Source organism: Epinephelus fuscoguttatus, linkage group LG4 (genome assembly GCF_011397635.1).
Source record: "Epinephelus fuscoguttatus linkage group LG4, E.fuscoguttatus.final_Chr_v1".
In the NCBI taxonomy this organism is placed as follows: Eukaryota; Metazoa; Chordata; class Actinopteri; order Perciformes; family Serranidae; genus Epinephelus; species Epinephelus fuscoguttatus.
Window position 1 is genome coordinate 7,323,841 of NC_064755.1, and position 22,074 is coordinate 7,345,914.

At 40.2% G+C, this 22,074-nt stretch overlaps 1 protein-coding gene across 2 annotated transcripts in view; it reads left to right on the forward strand.

The window, feature by feature from the left end:
• The window catches only part of il34 (interleukin 34), a 46,699-nt gene that overhangs the window by 23,841 nt on the left and 784 nt on the right, over positions 1–22,074 (forward strand). For both annotated transcript variants that reach the window (XM_049574729.1, XM_049574728.1), the window contains exons 3-8: positions 5,875–5,978; positions 7,436–7,513; positions 8,463–8,540; positions 9,439–9,546; positions 12,409–12,592; positions 18,398–22,074. The exon at positions 18,398–22,074 is cut by the window's right edge and continues 784 nt beyond it. In XM_049574729.1, the coding sequence (XP_049430686.1) occupies positions 5,875–5,978; positions 7,436–7,513; positions 8,463–8,540; positions 9,439–9,546; positions 12,409–12,592; positions 18,398–18,456 (611 nt within the window). In that variant the 3' untranslated portion in view covers positions 18,457–22,074. The remainder of the gene's footprint in view (positions 1–5,874; positions 5,979–7,435; positions 7,514–8,462; positions 8,541–9,438; positions 9,547–12,408; positions 12,593–18,397) is intronic.

Consider the following 22,074-nt stretch of genomic DNA (forward strand, 5'->3'; position numbering starts at 1 on the left):
ACACACACACACACACACACACACACACACATGCATGTAGTACATTAGAAACATTTTGGAGTACTGTAGTCAAGGGCATTTCGTATCTATTTCAGACAGTAAAGGTAAAGTAGTTTCCTGTGTGTCATCAACCACCAACTGTCTGTGTGAAAATCTGTCACATATGTAGCTGAAATTAGCTTAACTGAGCTGTTTTTGCTGCTGTTGTGCTGTTAAACGTGACTTTGGTTGAATGGAAAAGTAGTAACAGAAAAATCTTACATATAAGTCTTGCTGGTTTTATGTATTGATCGTGGAATAAGTTGGATATAGGGAAGCTCTGGTGTTTTTCAACCTGGACCCTATTTTATCATATTTTTGTGTCTAAGTGACTCGTGGGAACAACAATTTTTGAATTGGTCTAGTATTTAGAGTGCTGCAGCAGAGAAACAGGCTACAATATAACTACTGAGGGCAGGTGCGCCTCAATCAAATCAATCAATTCATGCCCGTGCCTGTGTTCGCCCCTGACAGGCTCAGATTGTTATAATGAGTGTCTTACAACATTACTGAAAGGACCCTACAGAGAACTGAAATACCTTTTGCTTGGTCTGTTTTATGACCAAGTCTCGTTCTGAAATCATGTGGACTTTCCTATATCATCAACATCAGCTAAATATTCAGTCATGACACTGAAAACTTTTAGATAACACTGAGCTACCCTTTCTCTCTTCCAACACAAAAATCTATGACTGCAACACTATCTCACTCCAACCTCGTCACATATCTACACTTGGTCATGGACTTTCCACGTTAACATAATGTGCAAGGTAGCCTGGGTGCTTTGGTTGTTGACACTCTGGAACTGTCAAGTTCAGCCTGTTACATGCATTGTCTCTTTTCAAATGCAATTTCATTTTCACAGGAAATGTACAGTTTGCATACGGTCTCTTTCAAAATAAATTCACTGTGTCAATTCAACAGACACACGTGGTTTTGTTTAGCCAACACACACATGTGGTCAGGCTTAGAAAGAAATACTCATTCATATGGGAAGTGAATACTGGCCTCCCAGGTGAAAGCTGGTGGTTGTTGGACCCATCCACCACCACTCCCACCTACCCTACTCAAACTTTATGTCCTTGTCCGGTCGTGTTTCCCCCTGATGCTGTGGCGACCAGTAACATATCATGCCGATGTGAAAGGATGGCTTACTTTGATGGTGTCTGACACTTCAAAGAGTTCCCCTTTTAGATTTCTAAGTAATTCATCTTGTAGCTGGCAAGTTCCTAGAGGAAATGTAGCTACCTGCATTTGAGCTGAGGATGAAGGAAAGGGTTCATTTGTATCTGAGTAGTTAAATGGACAGAAAAGAGCATGATGAGAATACTGTAGAGATGATCATCCATTTTACAAAATCTAAGGTCTTCCAACAACACTAGGTAAATACAGTTAAGGGGAAGATCAAGAGCCTGAGTCATGTTTCAGTTTTTTCACCTCTTGCTAAGCAGCTGTGTGTGGATTATATATCTGTGAGTCAGAGGAGAAATGAAAGACAGCGAAAGAACAGGAAACTTATGAGAAAAAAACTAAATTAGTGTAAATAAAGTGACTAAGAGTGGCAATTGCACAACCCAGTAACTGTGTCCACACATTATGTCATCTTAGACCTAGAAAATTACACATTACTATTTAATATTTTCAATATCTTGATAATCATGAGAGCTAGTATGGTGTACAAACATTAGCTTCCTATTGCTAAACAGTGGGAGAAGCAATATTTTTTTTTAAAAAAAACCTGGTAATATTTTCTTCTCTAAGCTTAAGGTGAAGATAAGAACTACTCCAAAACATAGACTGTATATAAAGATTGACAACCCGCGCTGTACAGAAGTGAAGCTAAACTATCCTAGGTACAGCCGTTGCCATCTTGCTATAGTGACGTCATTCGGAGCCAGAGTCTGCGCAGTAGCAATCTCTGCAGTATATAGGTTGCCGCCCATACACCCTTCCGACCAATTGCTAGCAGCGCCACTGAATGCGAACCCACCGAGTAGTTCACACAGTTACCAATCATGTTGTAAATCCCTGTTTTATAGTATTAACAATAACATACAGCAGTGTAATAAAAACTACCTTAAATCCATGCATGCAATAAAAAAGACAATATCTGGTTGTGCCGCACCATTTTCAGACTTAAAAAAAAAAAAAAAAACGTCCATCATTAGACCGACGAGGTGAGTGTCATGCTAAACTGGTGGCATATTCTTTTAAACTTGTATCCTTTTTTCACACTTGTGCTGGCTTAGCTTGATTCAGTTTGGACAGGGATTTGTGTCTCCATTACAACAGGGCTACCCACTTGATTGTGCATCTTTAACTGATGACGGCTTGTCTTGAGTGATGACGTTTAAAAGCAGTGGGTAAATTCAAGGCTAAAATCTGTCTTTTTTTGCTGCAAGTGTTTTTATCATCATACTGTACAGCAGCTAAAAGAAGTTTACCTGATGGAGGTGAGCTGTTTGCAGAGGCGCAGTAAGAGCCTGGTGTCTGCAGCTCTAATCTAACATCTCACTGTGGCTGTTTCTGCTTAAATTCTTCCTCCTTGCTGTATTTTTAGATTTGTTCACGGCTAATACGGTGATAAACACATTCCATAGATTCTTCATAGTATAAGTCCCCCATAATTTTGTTAAAGTACAAACAGGGACTTAAACTAAACTCCAAACCACAGTGATAAAGTTAGAAGCTACAAACGTACTGAAAGCTGATCATACATTGCCATTCTATCTGGTCTCTTGCACAGACAGAATTGAGTCGAGTCTCGAAACACACATACTTGTTTCAAGGGGAGAAGGGGGTCGTCATGGGTTGGCTGCAGTTGGTGATACATCACTGCTACACGCTTGGAGATAGTTGGGCGCACTTTTGGCCCTGCTTCAGAGTTGGTCCATCTATGGAGCAGCTCGGAGTGGCTTGGCACATCTTATCTGATAATGGAAGGACAAACTGGTGCAGCATGGTTTGACTTGGCGCGGCCTAAAGTGGTGAATCAGTTGTTATTAATGCCATTTCACAGTTTGAGTAACTCAACTCCCACTGAATGTTTGCACATTGTAAACCAACAAAGCACCATTAGCAGGGCGCAGCAGACTTTCATGTTGATGGGATAATTCATCATGGCCAGATTTACCCACTACTGACCAGATGGGCAGCTGTGGCTCAGATGGTAGAGTAGGTCGTCCACTAATCCGAAGATCAGCGGTCCAATCCCCGGCTCCTCCAGTCCGCATGTCTAAGTATCCTTGAGCAAGATACTGAACCCCAAATTGCTCCATCAATATGTGAGTGGTTAAAAAACTGAGTAGCACTGAGGTGGCACCTTATATGGTAGCCTCAGCCACCAGTGTATGAATGTGTGTGTGAATGGGTGAATGTGACTCATAGTGTAAAAAACGCTTTGAGTGTTCGAAAGACTAGAAAGGCACTATACAAGTGCAGGTCCATTTACCATTCACCATTCCTCCCACTCTCCACTCTCTATCACCTGACATTTCACTTTTTTCCAGGCTGAAGTTGTGCAAATTCTCAAATAAATTTGCAACTCATCATTTATCACAAACCAACTGACACAGTGAACCTATAGGTCTTTCAGTGTTCCAAGGCGGTCTGGGGCCCGGGCAGTTGCCTGGTTGATAATCAAAACTTGAATGGGACACAGGTGCATCCTCAGTACTCTAGCTACAAACAACCAAATTGTTGTGGGTTTTCCATTATAGGTGGGAAATATTTAAACCGTAGGCTTTGTTTTGCTACTTCGATAATTCACCCCTGATGCGAGACTCCTTGTCAGCGATTATCAACTGTTCTCAACTGCTCTCTGACACCGTTCTCAAAGCAATAGATACGGCCCCTGGGGGGTTTTAGTTGATTGAGTGACTTTTTCCCAGAGTCTGACCGAATCACTTTTTGTGACTGACACTAAGAACACCTCTGACCATCTGGAGGCCATCTGGCCTTGATTTAATTTTTTATACCTTAGCCATGAGGCATTATGTTTTTAGGTTATTGGTCCATTCGTCCCATTCATGTAAACCCAATATCTCATAAATGCCTGTAGGGAATTTCTTAGACTTGGGCAAAAACATTCACTTTGACCAAGGGATTATCTCCAGGTCTGAAAGGGGAAGCCAATGCAGATGTGCCTTAGGCCTGCAGTCTTTCTAATGGCCAGCAGAGGGCGACTCCTCTGGTTGCAAAAGTAAGACGAATTGTAGTCAAGTCTATCCAAAAGTGACCCTACTTCTCACTGGATTTAGTAAGTACAGAGTTAGGATAAGTAAATATTTCCCTATTGAGTTTTTGGTTTAAAGTCTTCTCCAATACAGCATGATGTTCATTTAATAAATTATGGTCCCATTGAGAGTAAATGGACGATAAAGCAGGGCGTGCTTTGACTACCTTGTAATTGACAAGTTGCTACCGAGTCCTCGGCTGCTCAGTCACATCCACCCCTTGCTCCTCCACCGCCCCACCCTCTCATCCAAATATGGTCACTTCTTGCATCAAAAAACCAAGATGGTGAACTCAAGGCTTCAAAACAGTAGTCCACAAACCAATGTGTGACGTCACACTGGCTATGTCCACTTTGTTTATACACTCTTATGACTTGGACTCAAGAATTAACTTCATGTTCTTTTGAACATGATATCACATGAACATCTGGTGTAAATTTTGTTTTTTTGTGTGGTCAAAGGTAACTGTGACCACACAAAACATATTTTTGTCCATAACTCAAGAATTCATATGCTGATTATGACAAAACTTCACATAATTGTGTTATAGGATGAAATGACGTCACTCAGGAACAGAAGGGAAGGCATTTGGTCAGAGACTGAATTTTGACTCTAATCTTGGGCGCCCACCTTAAAACTGTGCTGATTGTAAAATACGTCCATGCTGCCGGGTTGAAGATTTGTGCGATCATACAGGTTTTAGAATTTGTAGCATCATTGCAGCAACACCCATATTTGAAACATTGTACATGAGTTCGGACGGACGTATAAACTGTATCTTGACGGGTTCTCAGAGGCATACAACCACAAAGCGGTAATTCTAGTTAGAAGACGTATACATTAAAACACAGATTTTATTCCTGGCAAATTAAGTTTTCAGAATTGCCTGTCTTTAATTAATGTGTTAACCTTTGTTTGTTTGTTTGTTTACTTTTTATGTTAATTTAAATGCTCTTGATGTTGGTACATCAATTAAATGGCCAATTAAATGTAAGCAAATTAAAGGTGAATGACAAGATTTGCTATAAATCTTCTGAAAAAGATGCATATGAATGACAGTTATCTGTATGTTGGATTGACAGAAGTCATTGTGTGTTTGCCAGCTGGCATGAAGCCAGTCAACTGTCAGAATAATCACTTGCTGTTGGTTGAGTGATTCTGGACTACTGTGAGCTTTGATTATTTTGAAGGTAAAAACGCTGGATTCTTTACTGACACAACATCACACGGCTGCTAAAATAATGACAAGGCTGGTTAGATCAGATTAAATGATGGAGACATAATTACACACCCTCCCCTGTAAGACGTACATTATCTTTTGCCTCTCTCCTGAGGAGTGGCCTGAAATCTATTTTTTTCCTTATCTGAAGCAGGATCTAGGGAGAGACAGTTGTCATTTCTCTTTTTTGTACAGAACAGGGAAGTTAGGAGACAGGCAACAGGTAGCGTGCTTCCTTTCCTCACTTCTGCCAGACTGATTAGGTATATAAGTGTGTATAAGTGTTTTAATTGGACAGGACATCCCAAGTGGCCAGTGTGAAAAGTAAATATAAAATGACAGTTGATCTAATGCTCTGTGTTTCCTTTTCTTTTTTTTAAGGCCTGTTTCTGCTATCACCTGTTCTGATGGCCCCAACACCAGCCAGCATGTGCACGCCCTTGAAGACGCTCAATGACAGCCTTAGCCACAGGCGACGGTACATGGTGAGAGAATGATGGCATGCTTACAAGCATGTCTCAGTGAATATGGAAGCAAGCGAGCAAATTTTACCCACAAATTAACACATCCTTTATTACATCAGTGATTTACCGCCATTCCCAGAGTGACTTTTAACTGACAACTAGATAATAATAGGATAGTATAATAATGGCATTTACGGCAAGAGATTTTCCTTAAACAATGAAACACTGTTTTTCTGTGCTACTGAAATTTAAAGTAGATGGTAGTAAAATTCTATAAAGTTCGGTGTAATTTTTAAAAAATGGTTGCAGAGATATGCTAAATTTAATTCCTAATCTGAGACAGGCTCCATAAACACACCTCTCATCTCTGTTCCTGGTTAACGGCCTCATCTTTTAAGGTCTGTGCCCCCAGGTCTCTGTAGCCCCTAAGCCCGAGTTGACATATTTATTGCCCCTTTTACACTGCCTCTTCCAGGTGGGAATTTCACAGTTATTCTGCCTCGCCGTTATGTTTAAAAGGTACATTCGCAGAATGGGGGGACAGAGTTTCCTCACCTTTAAGGCAGCATCGGTGGTAGTAACAGCACCTAAATGAGGTCTGTATAAAAGGGACAACAGCAGGACAGGATCATGGGTGTCACAGGTGTGACGTTTGTTATTGTTTATAAAGACGCCAGCGCTGTTGTGTTAATTGTCACGTGTCTTTTGCTATGGTTCTGTGTAAAAATGGTGGCATAAAGGTGGCGTAAAGAGGAGTCTTCATAGTGACTCTGTAGTGCAATCTCAGTGTAAAAAAGGCTTATAATATCACTCTGGTCATTTTCCCAGACTTGACAAAGCTCCTCCAGAGAGGCAGAAGACATTATTAAACCATTTCAATAGGCTGAGTCATACTCCCAGTTATAAATAAACTGACCATATTGTGTATAATTTGTGGAGTGACCCTTTAAATTGTCATTCTGTGTTGATAATTGTCCTAAACAATAAAACTGGGGTATAAAATGGATCAGTGCTATCCCTTTATTCATAATGCACATTCAGTGGTGCTGTTAATTAGTTGATTTATCTGTAGAGTGTGTGTGAGAAGACAAACTTCCTCTGTTTGCATACAAGAAGTGATATTGTTCACTGACAAATGTTTCAGTGCAACAGTATTTCTGTCGACATATGAATCCATTTGGAACTTGAATGCGCATGACAGAACTACCACTAATCCAATCTTATGGTAATGATTTATCTCACTGTCTTATTAGTGTCTGTCCCAGATGGGGACTCGATCATAAATAGAACACGACATACTTATTGTTATTACTTGTTGTTATTAGACAGTTTGGATTTGTGTTGGTTTTTTAAGATGTACTAGATTTGATAATAAATGTCGTAACCAGTTTCTCAAAGGCACAACACATGTTATAGCTCTCTCTTTATGAGATGCACATGCTATATTTTTTTTCTTTCTGTTTTTCTATGCATTACAGAAGCACAACTTCCCCATCAACTACACCATCAGGGTTCATCGTGAGGAAGTCTTTAAAGTTTCAAGCATCAACAGAATGGTAAATGTTTTTTTCCTGACAGAGGACAAAGTGGAGGAGATTCCTTTAGAGATACTTTCCCTGTGCTTTATGTTGTTACACCAAATGACTTTTCACACAATTTCACTGATGTCACTGAATTTCAAATTAAAATCCCAAGAGTTATGTTAGAGTTCTCGTGATTTCGATCGTTTGGTGTAAGGTGGTCATAAAACTCAGTTCAAGCTGTCTTAAAGTCAGCTCTTTTCTTGTCATGGTGCTCCGATAAAATCAAACATGTTTTTAGTCTAAGCTCATGCTTATATTGAAGTATAATGACATGAACATGGTCAACAACCAGTAGCTGCGCTCTCTCCAGGACCAAACAGGAAGCAGCAAACCAGGTAGACAGTTAACATGGGAGGGAACTCTTGGGAGGCACAAGGATGATAACACTCAGTTCTCTTGTACTGTGGAAAAGGTGGAGAAACTGGTGGAGGTGTGTAGCTGATGTTTCATTCGGTGCGTGTCTCTCCACCAACTGGCGAGAAATCTTATTTTTGAAATGGCTCACCTGTCATTTCCACGGTCTCCTCCCAGTTACATATTTCTTAAAGGGAGTTTGGTGTAATTTTTTTCCACCAGGTGCAGGATGGGAAATAATCTTTAAAGGAAGTTAGCTGTAGCCTTTTTTTTCAAAGCCTTCTAGTGTTTGGTGGGTGTTACAAATCTCACAAAGCCAGACTTCAGGTCTGTGACTTTATGCCACAAAGGTCTGGCTATGGAGACTAATACAACTCCACCTATGGTTTACCTGTTGTGTCTTTTTATGTATACATTGTTTCGTGCTATATGCTGATGTACTATAGTGTAAACATTGACAAAATATCAAAATCAAAGTATCTTTTCTTCTTTAACATTGCTTTTATATCGCAGATTCACATAATCTGATACACCTCTGATTAATTTCTCTCCTCTCTTTACCCATCAGAGGTTACAGAAGGACGGGCTGGATGAGCTGATTCTCCAGAGGTTGTGGTTCCAGGTCAACCAAGGCGTGTTAAAAAAGGTAGGAATATTGTAAGATGCATTATGTTCCATTTTGTCAAAAAACAATGATTTTATTTCCCTTGTGTAAACAGTTTATGTAATTTGTTAAAACCTTCTCTCCCAACTGCCTCAACGGGCTCGAAGTTTCAATATGATTTCACCGCCTGTGGTCATTAATGTGTGTAACACTCAGCCTGTGTTGTCACTGGCAGACCTTTCTTTTATTTTATAGTGCTATGAAAAGGTTATATAAGGTGGTTTATGTGACCTTGTATTTTTGCCACACAGAGATAAATGTCAGCTTGAGGTAAATCATAAGACTAAACCTTTGTAAATCAGTCAATAAAGATCAGAATTTTAAAATCACATGTCAGTCACTGACTCCTTAAAGGAACAGGCACATACTGTATGCTGACATGGACTGGTCAATGCAGGGGTTTAAGTGGTGAAACACCACCCACACATTTTGTGCTCCTGACAAAGACGAACAGGTTAAATTAGTGGGGTGGAGATCTGCAGCTCTGTCTCCTCTCGGTTAATGTCTCCAGCCCTCCAGGGCCTTGGGCTTGGGCCCATGTAGTCCTTAGAAGTAAGTAGGGACTGTTTGCAAACAACAACTAACCATTTTAACCTCATACTGACGGATATTCAAAGCTAAGTGAGTCACTCAATCCATCCCAGTCTTCTGCGTCACACCAGTACAGCTGTTGACATCAGTGAAGCTGGTTTGTCAACCTCCATTAAAAAAGAAGAAAAGAGCTGGTTTCACCAGCGTCATCGCATGCTTGATTCAGGTTGTTTGTCTACGTACACAGAGTCAAAGATCTGAATGAAGAAGATGGCTGAGCGTGTTGTTTGCTATATTCAATTTTGAGAGCATCTTGTTTTCTTAAACTAAAGTGAAATTGTAATTTCAGATCATCAGGGTTATGCCAGAGAGACATCCTTCACGTCCATACACCGCTGAGTTGGAAAGTCGCTTCAGGGATGCGGAGGGCGTCTTTGTACAATCACATCCAGCTGAGGTAAGCCAGAGTTCAGGTATCTGTACAGCTGTATTTAGTTACTCTTAAAACTAATCAATTAAGTTAGTAAGTGATTTTCTCTCAGACTGCAGAGGTTAGAGGATATTTGACAGGGGATGGATGTCACATTGACCCTATTTATCAGTACTGGGAATGAATGCTTCCATCATTAAAAAAATTAAATGTGGCGTCTACTTATAATCCTAAAAGAGTTCAGTGAAGTTGAATTCAGGACACGCACTGATCATTCAGTGAAGTTAGCATGAGGGATATTTTGCAGTGAAGTGCTTTGGGCAGTCTACTAAATTTAGTTTTTCCTGTATTTGTGCTGGTGTCTAATATTCCAGCCCAGTTTATTCACTTTGAATATGTGTTTTCCTTGTCCTCTGTGTTAAAGCATGTCGGCCAGGCAGAGGCAGTGATAAAAAACACTTTTGAAATGACAGACATGGATGTCTGGACAATTTACATGCATTTACATACCACTGTCTCATCGGCCATCCTCTACAAAATGCCCTGCTGTGACCTTGTGCTGAAGTATACTGAGTCTAAAGTCAGCAGACACTGACACTGTCTGGACTGATCACAGCCAGATCAGATGCCTTTAGGTGGCCATAAAACCCAGACCGAGCAGTCTTAAGTCGGTCAATTTCTTATCTCGACTTTCTAACAAAATACAGCATATACATGGACAGGGCAACAATGTGAACAAGTCACAGCTCTCTTGGACTGTGTAATAAAGGAGAGACTTGTGAAGTTGTAGAGTAAATAAAAAAAGTGTTTATTATATTATATTATGTGTAATTCTGCATGTATCTGATCCAACCCAAACTTATTTTAGTGAGACATTGTAATTTTTGAAACGGTTCTCCTCTTATTCCCACAGTCTCCTCCCACTAAAATAGTGCAGCTATCCAACAAAGGTTGGTAACAAGTTGAGGTGACAAAATCTAAAATGTGAAGTTTGTATGCGAATTCAGTTAATATTTGTGGATTATAATAATGCCGAATTGGCAAGAATACTGTCGACATATGATGCATTTTATCTTGTGTTTCTAGAGTTATGTGTTCTTGCAGACACATAATGAATTGTTAATATGTTACATTTCTTAAAGGGAATTTGGCGTAATATTTTCCTTCAGGAGCTGAATGGGAAATAATCTCAAAGGCATCTAGCTGTAGTCTTGCAAAAAGTGAACCTGTTGGATCCCCAGTCTTTGCAAAATCTTACAGTGTGTGACTAATAACTCACATTGTCTTGAGATGTCAGAGGGTGTCAGACTTGAGTCTTTTAGACGTTAAGTCTTCCAGTATATAATCGACATAAACTGTGATCCATATCTTTGTTCTTTTGTGTGTTTTGCAGTAAAATGTGTATCTTCTTTCACCATTTCTACTAAATAATTTGGTTACATACACATGCTGAGTTGAGAAGTGTTCCTCAGTGGGGTATTACAAAGACTTGACAGTCACCAGACTCCTGCCAGTTAGCTCCAGTTTTCACCACCCCAGCTGGCAAATGCAATGGTCTGACATCCCAACACCTCAGAATCTTGGGGCCACACCCACAAGATATTTTATTTTAACGCTATGAGTAACAACATTAATGACACTAAATGGCTCCAAATTTCACTATTTAAAGATTTTTCATGTAAATCCAATCCCAAGCCCAATAAAATTATGAGAGCAACATTTACCACTAATTTTAAGATAAAAGAACGATATCACACTTCATCAATGCTTACTTAAAGATCCCCTCTACTGAAAATCAAGTTTTCAATCTTGTTAACATGTCCATATGGTGTTTTTATATGCTAAGGCATATCATGACTGAAATAAGCAGTCAGTCCTATGGCTGAGCATGTCCACCTTGATCTGCAGAGTAGGGCTACACAGATTCCAGAGTTTGTAACGTAACCAACCTGAGGAACCAATCCCATAATGCTATGGCTTAATGAGGGGTATCAGAGGAGAAGCTGTACTTTGCAAGCTGTCAATGATCACGATTGGAAACAAGGTTTATCTGTCATTAGCAACACATTATTAGCTGTTTGAAGACAAGCCAGACTCCATTGAGGAAAACAGTAATTTAACATCACTGAACACAGGAGCTGCTTATCTACCACTGCCTCCATCAGCTAGTTTGTTTATGCTATTGTGTGACTTTGGGTTTAACAGGGTGTACTTTGGAAGCTGTTAATAGCTTCCTCGTCTGAACACACTGCCGACAAAATGCTAGCACATAGGAAATACTATCAATATAGCATACTCATTAACTGTTACTTTTTTAGGTGATTGTGCAACCAAAAGTGGAGAGAAAAGTGGGCCTAAGTAAAATGTTCTTGCCTGGTTTTACTTTGGTACAAAATGATAAATATTTGGTTGTTCTTACCCTACACAGACCTATTAAACATTGTGTGACCCCCATGTGCCATTCAGTTGAGGTCCTGCATGTGGGTGGATGTGAGGTGTGAGGAATCACAGCCTGCAGGGACAGACAGAGGCTAAGGGAATCACAAGTTCTGCATGGATGCTTTGAAATGTTATGGATTAAAAGCATTGGCTTTCTCCAATTGTAAATGGCTAAAATATGTAGGAGGAAGTGTTTTGCAGCTCAGGGAAGCATTTTTGTGTTTTCTTCCATTGCCCATGATAATCTGGTGCATATTGACCATGCATAATCACATTTTGAAATGCTCACAGTGAATGGGTTTTTTGATGCTGGCTCACACTGTTGTCGACTAATTCCTTATGAGATATTGACATTTTTAGATGCGAAGCGCCTCATGGATTACATTTAGCCTACCTGGCCATGTCTCACAACATGCATGTGTTTCTGTGTGTGTTTTTGTGTGTGTCCAGGTGTTCCAGCAGGAGCTTCCAGAGTCTGTCCAGGATACTTGGGATAATTTAACAGAAGAGCCCGACAGAGTGCCAGAGTCCAGCTGGCGATATGTTTCCCCGAAATCCCTCCTGGACAACTTCTGCCAAACCATGCACTGTCTCTTCAGCGAGTGCTTTGCTGGCACAGAAGCACCGCAGGACTGTGAGTGTAACAAAAAACACCTGCTGGTGACACCGCAGGCTGCACCTAAAACCTAAGAGTAAAAGACATGCTCAGTTTTTCTAATGTTGCAGTACTATAATAACAGAGGCTAACACACAAGTAGCACAGGCTGGCTACACAATAAGAAGAATTTAAAGCAAAGAAAAAAATAGCTCGTCTAAGGCAGGACATTCTAGTGTCCATCTACATTTTGGGTCAGCCAGTGGCCAAGACACTGAGGCCATGATATGCCTCATGTGGGGTTAAAAATTGTGTAACGCAAACATGTTGTCGTAGATGCACATTTTTTCATGTCATATGTAATCAGGAACCAATTCAAGTGTCAGCTTAGATTTGACATAAACAGAATTTAGTTGACAGTCAGTACAGTACATACCCAACATGTTTTTGTTTGACCTTGCTGCGGAGGACGTTGTTTAAATGTCCTCCTTTGCTCTCAGTGAAAGCATAGCCAAGCCTTTGATGCTGCAGCTCATGTTCGAGACATTGCTTTTTTGGACAAATTTTTGTGGCTGTAGATTTCCACATAGTGATATTGTTCTACACACAGCACACAAACACTTGAAGCTAACATTCCTTCCTGTCAGAAACATTGCCAAACACACACCCAGACACACTTTGTTTCATAATAGCAGGAGTAATGGAAAATACCGAAATGTCATTTTTATTACTAGTTTCACACAGCATAGTAAAACTGATCCAATAAATCACAAAATTGTGGAATGAGGAAAATCATACAAATAATAAAATGATACAAAACCAAAATTTAACAGGCGTTACATTTGTAACCTGTTCCTAAAGTGTTTGCATTGATTTATCTTTCAGCTTTAAAAGTATCCAAGGTAATCAGTACTCATACACTAACAGCTAAGCTTTGCTGTTGTTGCTGGGGTTGCTGAGGCAGATAGAAGGTCTAACTCCAGTTGTTTTTGAAGAGCCCCACCTTCTGCTCTGGCAGAGGGCCCCCTCCCAGATTTTGCAAAACTTAAATTGATAGGACATGACTTAACCTTACTTAAAGTTGATGGATACAGAATGCGTTTGTTAGAAGGAAACCAGAATGTTTAGTTAAGATCTGGAGGTGTGTGATTCAGTGTCCCTGAAAGAGAGGCCCCAACACGTGACTACATTCATTAAAAAAAAAACAGTGCAACAGAGTTATGCGTGGGCTTTAATCCAGCCTACTAGACCCCTGCGAGACGGATTTAATGAGGCAGTAAACATTTAAAGCCACCTTTAATTTGTATCTGTTTCATGGTCCATCTCCAAATATCAAATGGCAGCGTGCATCAGAATCACAGAATCTGTTTGCAGCATGCTGCAGTGGCACAAACATCACTATAGCAGCCAGCACTTGACACATTTCAGAAGCAGATGATAAAGTGATGAGCAGTAAGACGGCACTGTCCTTCTCAGCTGATGAGTTATTTGTTGCTTGGATGGATTAAACTAAGCATGGCCCTACACTAAACACACACTGCAGTGCAAACCAAAATGTACACTTTTCTCAGCAGTTCTCTACAGCCCTTTTTATAGAGTGATTGCACTATAGAGCCGCTACAAAGTCCCTTCTTCATGCCACCTTAGCATTTTTACACAGAACAAAACAACAGCAACATTATGCTGCTTCAGTGTGTTGTTGTAGACAACACGCTAAGAGGTGTGACATGTAACACAACAGTGTCGGCCTCTAGTGTAACATAAAATACACATCAGTAGCGCTTTATAAACAATAACAATGGCATTGATGTGGCAATAACAATCATTTCCCGTCCCTGTTGTGTGGCAGTTGGTCTTGTTCTCTGCTCGGAGGGTAAGAAGGTCTCAGACCTCATTGTTTTTCCAAAAAAGAGGACATTTTCAGCCACTGCTCTTCTTTGAGTTAGCTGCTAACTGCTCTCAGCTGCTTCTTAAATCTCCCAGCAGTCTATAGTTCTGCCGACTGTACCTTTTACAAATATGTAATTTCTGCGCTGTTACTACCTTCTCTCCTGGCGAGACAAGAGGAGACAACTCTGTCCTCTCATTCAGTGAATGTACCATTTATACAGAACGGTGAGGCAGAATAACAGTGTGGAATTCCTGCTCTGAAGAGGCAGTGTAAAAGGGGCTTATGTTATATATGTTATCTGTCTTAATTTACAACTAAGAAGTAGTGAATACAAAAGGTAAAACGTGGCAGTGTTAGAAAATGTTTAAATCTGCTTTTAATCAAATTTCTTCATCACAGTTAAGTTACCAAAAACCTTTCATTGGAAGGCCTCATATGACATACTCTTCTTCCAGTAACACGTCACTATGCTTTTGACCCAATTTCATTTAAGGCTAGTGATATACTGTATTTTTACACTTTTTAAAATTAAAAGTAATACATTTCACAGAAAGAGATACAGTACTAGGGTGGATTGTTTTTCACTGAATGATTTGTAACCATACTTATGTATGTAGGTATGAACTGTTTTGACATGGGAGAAGCTTGAATGCGCTTGATTAGATAACCATAAATCCTGCTAAGAATACACCTATAATAAAGTAAAAACACCTAGAATATGTATAAAACTGACCTAAGGTCCTAAACAGCACAGACAGCATATCAGTAAAGATTACAGTGTCACAGATGGGGAATGCTATACATTTACTAATGTAGGTATGTACACTGCCCTGGCCATTCGTTCGTACTCGAGGTAATCTGTCATTGTCATAATGTGGCAGTATACAGTGTATGCCATTTGAGGCCCCCATTCTTGGAGCAAACAGTTCCACATGTGTCTCATGTGGGTATCAAATTCTCAACCCTGGTGAAAAATGATCTTGAAAACTTTCTACTTTTATCCTTTGTGATCAGCTTGCATTTTTTCCTTTAAATAGTGACAGTAAAAATAAAAATAAAAGTACAAAATGTCCAAAGTCTCTTCTTCTTGAACTAGATGTTGTGAGACTTGTTTAAAGAGGAAGTAACTGAGTGTTGTGCAAAGAAGACAGTCAGTAAACTGCAATGGAAATTGATAACAGCAAAATATCCAGAGGAAAGCTGAAAGGCTGAGTGGCTGAGCTAGGATACAGCAGGAGATGAAAAACAGAGATTTGAGTTTTTGAATGAAACGAGTATCTGGTATGGATAGTGTACATAATACTAACACAAGTATGATCGGAGTAAACTCTGTGTCAATATCCATAATCATGATGAAGGAAAATCCTCATTTGGGTAGCTAAATAGGTCTCTTACTCATGTGATTAAAAAATGAAGCCCAATTCTGAGGCTGCTCTGTGAATAGTTTTCTGATAAGTAGTAAATATATAGCCACTTCCTATAAACCCATATCAATTCAGGTTAAAATAGGCCCCAAGGAATGTTGCTCAGCCTTGCAGTCAGTTTTTTCCCAGTGGCCGCTTGCAGCATTGCAGCAAAAAAAAAAAAATCCCCTGTGGCCCAAAAAAACATTTTTCCCATAGGCCACAACTACAAAAGAGACATCTGAAAAATTGTTGACAAGACACTTCAAACTACAAACAAGGTCAATTATGACTCTTTATGTTATAATTTTTTTCATCCATGGAGGTTCTATATGTGTAAAACTTTCCTGGACCTGAGAAAAGTGATTAAAAAGTCTGTGACATCCTGTAAAGTCTATGAGCTGAGGGGGAACTTGGATGGGCCACATTCTAAACTGGAAAGGAGAAACTTTTCTGGCACGCACCAGGCAACCAACTCCATTGAAATAAATAGGCGCCATCTTGGCATCTGGTAGTTATTATTATAAAGTCTATGACATACCACCTGATGCTAACACTAGCATAGCTCTCTCGCTGTTGTCACACACCATCAGCAAACTACAGCAGGGTCACCCCGACAGTGTACACATTGTTGCTGGTGATTTAATCAGGTAGACTTAAAGTCTGTCCTGTCTAGGTTTTATCAGCATGTTAAGATTCCGACCAGGGGGAATAACACGTTAGATCCATGCATACAGAGCCATACAGCTCCCACACTTAGGCAAGTCAGACCACCTATCTATGCTCCTTACCCCTGCATACACACCTCTCAGAAGAAGGGCAACTCCACTGAATAATACCATCACAACGTGGCCTGAGGATGCACTTCTTCAGCTTCAAGACTGTTTCACTCATACCAAGTGGAGTGTTGTACACACGGAGGCTGCACTATCCTACATCAAGTTCTGTATGGGGAATGTCACGGTGGACAAATGCATACAGGTGTTCCCCAACCAGAAGCCTCGGATGACCAACCAGGTCAAGACACTCTTCAAGGGCTGCAACACCGCCTTCAGGTCAGATAACAAAGATCTGTACAGTGCTGCTAGAGCTGACCTGAAGAGAGAAATGCAGAAAGCCAAGTCCGACTACAGGAGGAAAATAGAAAGCCACCCTACCAACAACAATCAGGTGTGGCAGGGTATCCAGCAGATCACCAATTTCGGGGGGCAGATCAACGCAGCAGAGGACTCAAGCATTGCGCTGGCAGAAGAGCTGAACACCTTCTTCGCAAGCTTTGAGGTCCTAACCCAACAGTCTGCAGCCACACCATCCCAGCCACAACCAGCTCCCAGCTCCCATTCACTGACTGTGCAGGTACAGGATGTGAAACGGATGCTAAGCAAGGTGAACCCTAGGAAAGCAGCCAGACCCAACGCTGCTCATCTCTCTCTCTCTCTGCCCAGACAATCCGGAACAGACTGCATGCAGCCAATCTCCGGTCTCATAGGGCTACCAGGAGGCCTGCCATGACTGCCCGCTTGCACTGGTGTCAGCAACACGTGCACTGGAACCTGAACATGTGGAGGAACGTAATGTTTAGCGATGAGTCCAGATTCTGCCTACAGCAGTTGGATCATAGGGTCAAAGTGTGGAGAAGACTACCTCCAGAATTTGGGAGTGGAGAGGATGAAATGGCCTGCCAGCAGTCCTGACCTCAACCCCATTGAACACTTGTGGGATCAGCTTGGACATGCTATTTGTGCCAAAGTGACCAACACAACCACGTTGGCTGACTTCGACAAATGCTGGATGAATAATGGGATGCCATCCCATAGCAGCGTGTGACCAGGCTGGTGACCAGCATGAGGAGGAGCTGCCAGGCTGTTGTGGCTGTGTATGGTTCATCCACACACTACTGAGGCTCCTGTTTGTTAAATGAATAAATTGGTAAATTGCCAATTTGTCTTGTTTCTTCAGACTTCAATCATCCAATCCACCAAACAACACCAAAGAAGAGTCAAAAGCAAAAAAAAACTGTTTGGCATTGGCAGAGAAGATTTGGCAAATTTTTCATCGGCGCAACCCACCTACTCAGCTCTGCTGCTCATCCCACAAAAGCATGTTCCTTACAAATGTGGCACCATTTAGAAGGGAAATAAACAGGCTTTCCAACGGTATAAGATTTATTGCCAAGAAGCATTGTTACAACAAAGAAATAATCTACCAAACACAAATTTTCTTACTTTTTGTGCCTATTTAAGAGGTGAAACCTTAGGGTAAATTTAAGCTTATTTGGGCAGAGCCAGGCGAGCTGTTTCCCCCTGTTTCTAGTCTTTGTACTAAGCTAAGCTAACTGCCCACTGACTCCATATACATACTTACTGTGCAGACATGACAGTGGCATTCATTCTCATCTTACTCTCATAAGCATATTTCCATGAATGCTAAACTGTTCTTAAGGTTTGTGAAATATTTTTTTTTTACACTTTTTTACCATAAAAAGAAGCAACAGACATGGAATAATATTTCCAAGAGTTAATCAAGTGTCTCTCCTCTCTTTTTTTCCAGACTGCGATGTTTCCTATTGGAGGAAAGGCAGGAAGAAAGACTTACATCCTGAAAGCTGAGAAGAGGCCAGCGGGGGGAAGTCGTCCCTATTGGCACTGATAGGGGATTGGTATCATTGTCTCCCTTGTACGATAGGGAGAGGGATAAAAGGACAATCCACACGGAAACAAGAAAGTTCAGTCCTGATTTGTGAACATCAATAAGTCTTTCCCAAATCTACCAAACAGAGCTAAGATTGTCTTGGAGACACAAACACTGGCAACATCAGCCAAAGCAAACTGATATTGCAGGTATGGCGACAGTATTCATTGTGATTTTCATGAGCATAGGACTTTTTGCTAAAATGAAATAACAGTCATTTGGGAGTAAAAACTCCAAGTCAGATTTTCCAATTCTCTGTCACTCAGGAAGTGTAGAGCACTTGTCTTGTGATGGCAGCTCAGGTTGATGCTTTGATACTTGGGTTTCAAGGTTTGGAAGAGATTTGTTCATGTTCACATATATGGGCTTAACTGATCATCAAATTGATGTCACCGTGACTTTGCCTAACCTGTGCCCAAAAAGCCTGTGTTGCGCTCCAGTGGACCTGCATGGTTCACCTCAGAGACCAACAAGAAGCAGCAAGAGACTACACATCGGAGTGTTATTATATTGAGAAACTCCAGCAGACTTTGTATCATAGCCAGACTTGTCCTCTACGAATGCCTCTTTCGAACTTCAACGAGATACAGCAAGAGCAATGTACATGAACTGAACTTCAAACCTACAGGCAAACTGCTAACTACTGTTTTTTTCCCTCTTCAGTTGTTGACTATGCATTTCCAACACATTCAATTTGTCAAAAAAAACCAAACAAACAAAAAAAAACCCAGCTTGGTCTGTGGCGCTATGCTTAAAAATATGATGCTCTAGGTACCCCTCTAGCATCAGCTTTGGGCATTCAGGGACAAGGTGTCAGTGTCTGCCAGTGTCCTTTCAAATTAAACTTACATGTTTCCAGGACCTGTCACTAAAACTACTTTAGGTTTAGGCAACAAAACTGCTTGACAAGGTTTAGAAAAAAGATCATGTTTTCACTTAGTGACGTATGTCATGTGACGTTAACTATGTAACGTAGTTAAAGATTCAAAGTTGACTTTTGGTTTCATATGGGACATGAACAGTGGTCTCCTGGGTGAAAGTCCTGTTTATTGGACCCGTCCAGCACCCCTCCTTCCCTTTCTTGCTTTTTATACTATGCCTTTGGGGATGGGCTTACATTCGATGTAGTTGAAAGCCTGTGGTATCTCTTACAGACGCTCAAGGGTGCCTTTTGTGTCAGAATCAGACAGCAACTGCCGCTGACCAAGCTGCCATACTTAATACCCTGGTAGGGCTGGGCGATATGGAGAAAATCAAATATCATGATATTTTTGACCAAATACTTTGATATTAATATTGCAAAGATATTGTAGGATGGTTGCTTTCACAAAATATTTACACAATAATATTTTTGATAAAATAATTGTCAAAGGCCAAAATAGAACAGCTAGAGCAGTCTGTTAATTCCAGAATATTATATCATTTTACTGTAATGCAGCCTTTAAACCACCAATACCTAAGACAATATCTAGTCTCATGTCACAATATTAATATAATATCAATATATTGCCCAGTCCTGCACCTTGGGAATGAGAATGGGCTAGCACTTCTTACCTGCAGCTTACATTTAAAGTGTTATTTTTAGATCTGCACTATCAGCCCACATTATTCAAAAGCTGTCAAAACAAGTTTGTTCATTTTTTCTCAATTTCATGTATTTCTTTTTATATATTTATCATGCATAAAGAGAGACAGTGAAATCCCAACAAACAACAACATACAATCATCTCTCTCCATCCAAGGTATGCATTTTTATACTTACTGTAGATCTGTTATGTAATTGTTGTTTTTTGTTTTTGTTTTTGTTTTTGTTTTTTTGCAAAGGCAACTATTGAATATTTTGATAACCCAATTAAATGTGTAAAGCTTAAAGAGTGACCATCAGCATTTCAAGTATGAAGTAACATCATAGTCTGATTTGTTTATATTTTATAATCAGGTCCCAAAGCTATATTATCTAAATATATTATCTGAAAAATAGTTACATGGAATACAACTTAATGAGAATGTGCAAGTTGATAGGATACATTTCATTAGAGCAAACAAAATTGGCATCCCAGGCTGGTTTGGGTGTATTTAGTTTCAGAATTTTAGCTCTGTACATGCTGTAATAAAAGCTGTAAAATTCTAACCTAAAACTTGCAGACATTACAAGTATGTAATAGCTATTGTCAACATTGGAATCTTAAACACTTTTCAAATTTTAGTTTTACTTAACGACAAATTCTGACTAAGATTTTGCTTAAAAGCAAAGCAGTATCTCCTGTCAGTGTTTTCTGTCTGAGATTGCCTCTCAGGTTGTGTCAGCTTTACATTATATTTCTTTTCACTTATGCGATTCAGCTCAAGGCTATCTTGTCGCTGTTAAATTAAATGCATTAAATGTCCAGTTTTGAGAAATTAAGATATATAATTCATCCATAAATATCATAGAGGTCAAACTTTAGTTTGATAAGGTACTTAGGAGGCTCAACATATAAAGGACAATGCACATCTATGAAAAAAACTTAAAAATGAAGACATGAGTAGGCCTAATGCTTTGGGCATATTTAGCACACTGAGGGCCTTAGGGTTGCTTTTTCATGACTGAGGCATAGACAGGGGCTCACGATCATTTGCTCACCACTTCATGCAGTCACCATTTTCCTACAGAGCTTGATCAGACCTGGTATTACCATGCATCTTGAGTGGTCCAAAAATTGGACAACTGTAAGTCTTTAATGACAGAGTCAAGCTGTGTCACTGTCGGTGGGAGTTTGCTGGGAGCAATTACCAGCTGCTGCTGCTGCTGCTGATGCTGCTGTGTAGCTCATGCTAACTGGGCAGACATTGAACTGACCGTTTGCTGGGAGTAGGATGGCTCCAGAGATAGTCCCTCTGCTCTGTGTTTGTGTAAAAGAACCATCAATTCTTTTCTTATCCAGTGGAGTGTCATATACGCACGTACATCAGTTGAATAGCTGGTCCTATAGTGTGGCCCAGGACACATTGGCGTATAAGCTGAAAAAAATGTAGAACGTAGAACTTAGTCTGCAGTTACAGAAAGTAGGGAGTTGGATAAGCAAGTATGTCAGCTGAATAAGCAGTCCATTGATGTGTCTCATGACACAAGAGCAGTCACACACTGCTTAAAGAATGTGACCATATGAGGTTCGGACCACTTCTGAATATGGTCTTAGCTGTTTGATCTCTAGAAGCATTGAGTACGCATTGGGTGCATTCACACCTGTACCTAGAGCATTCCACTTTTGATCCAATCACCCAAGATGGATGTTAATACCAGGTGTTAATAAGGCCTAAGACTCATGTTTTTGCATGCGTGAATTGCAGTGATGGTGACTTTTATCTTGATGCATCTGGTTTACTGCCTACAAATCCTGACTTGCTGGTTTAGTCAGTTTATGATGTAACATTTTCTTATCCCTTCATTACTTTTTGGGCTAACTGTGTTTATTATAATAGTGCATTTCTCATGTAGCGCATTTCTCATGCAGCTTATAACAGAGTTGTTTTAAAAAATGCTCAAAATCCTGTAC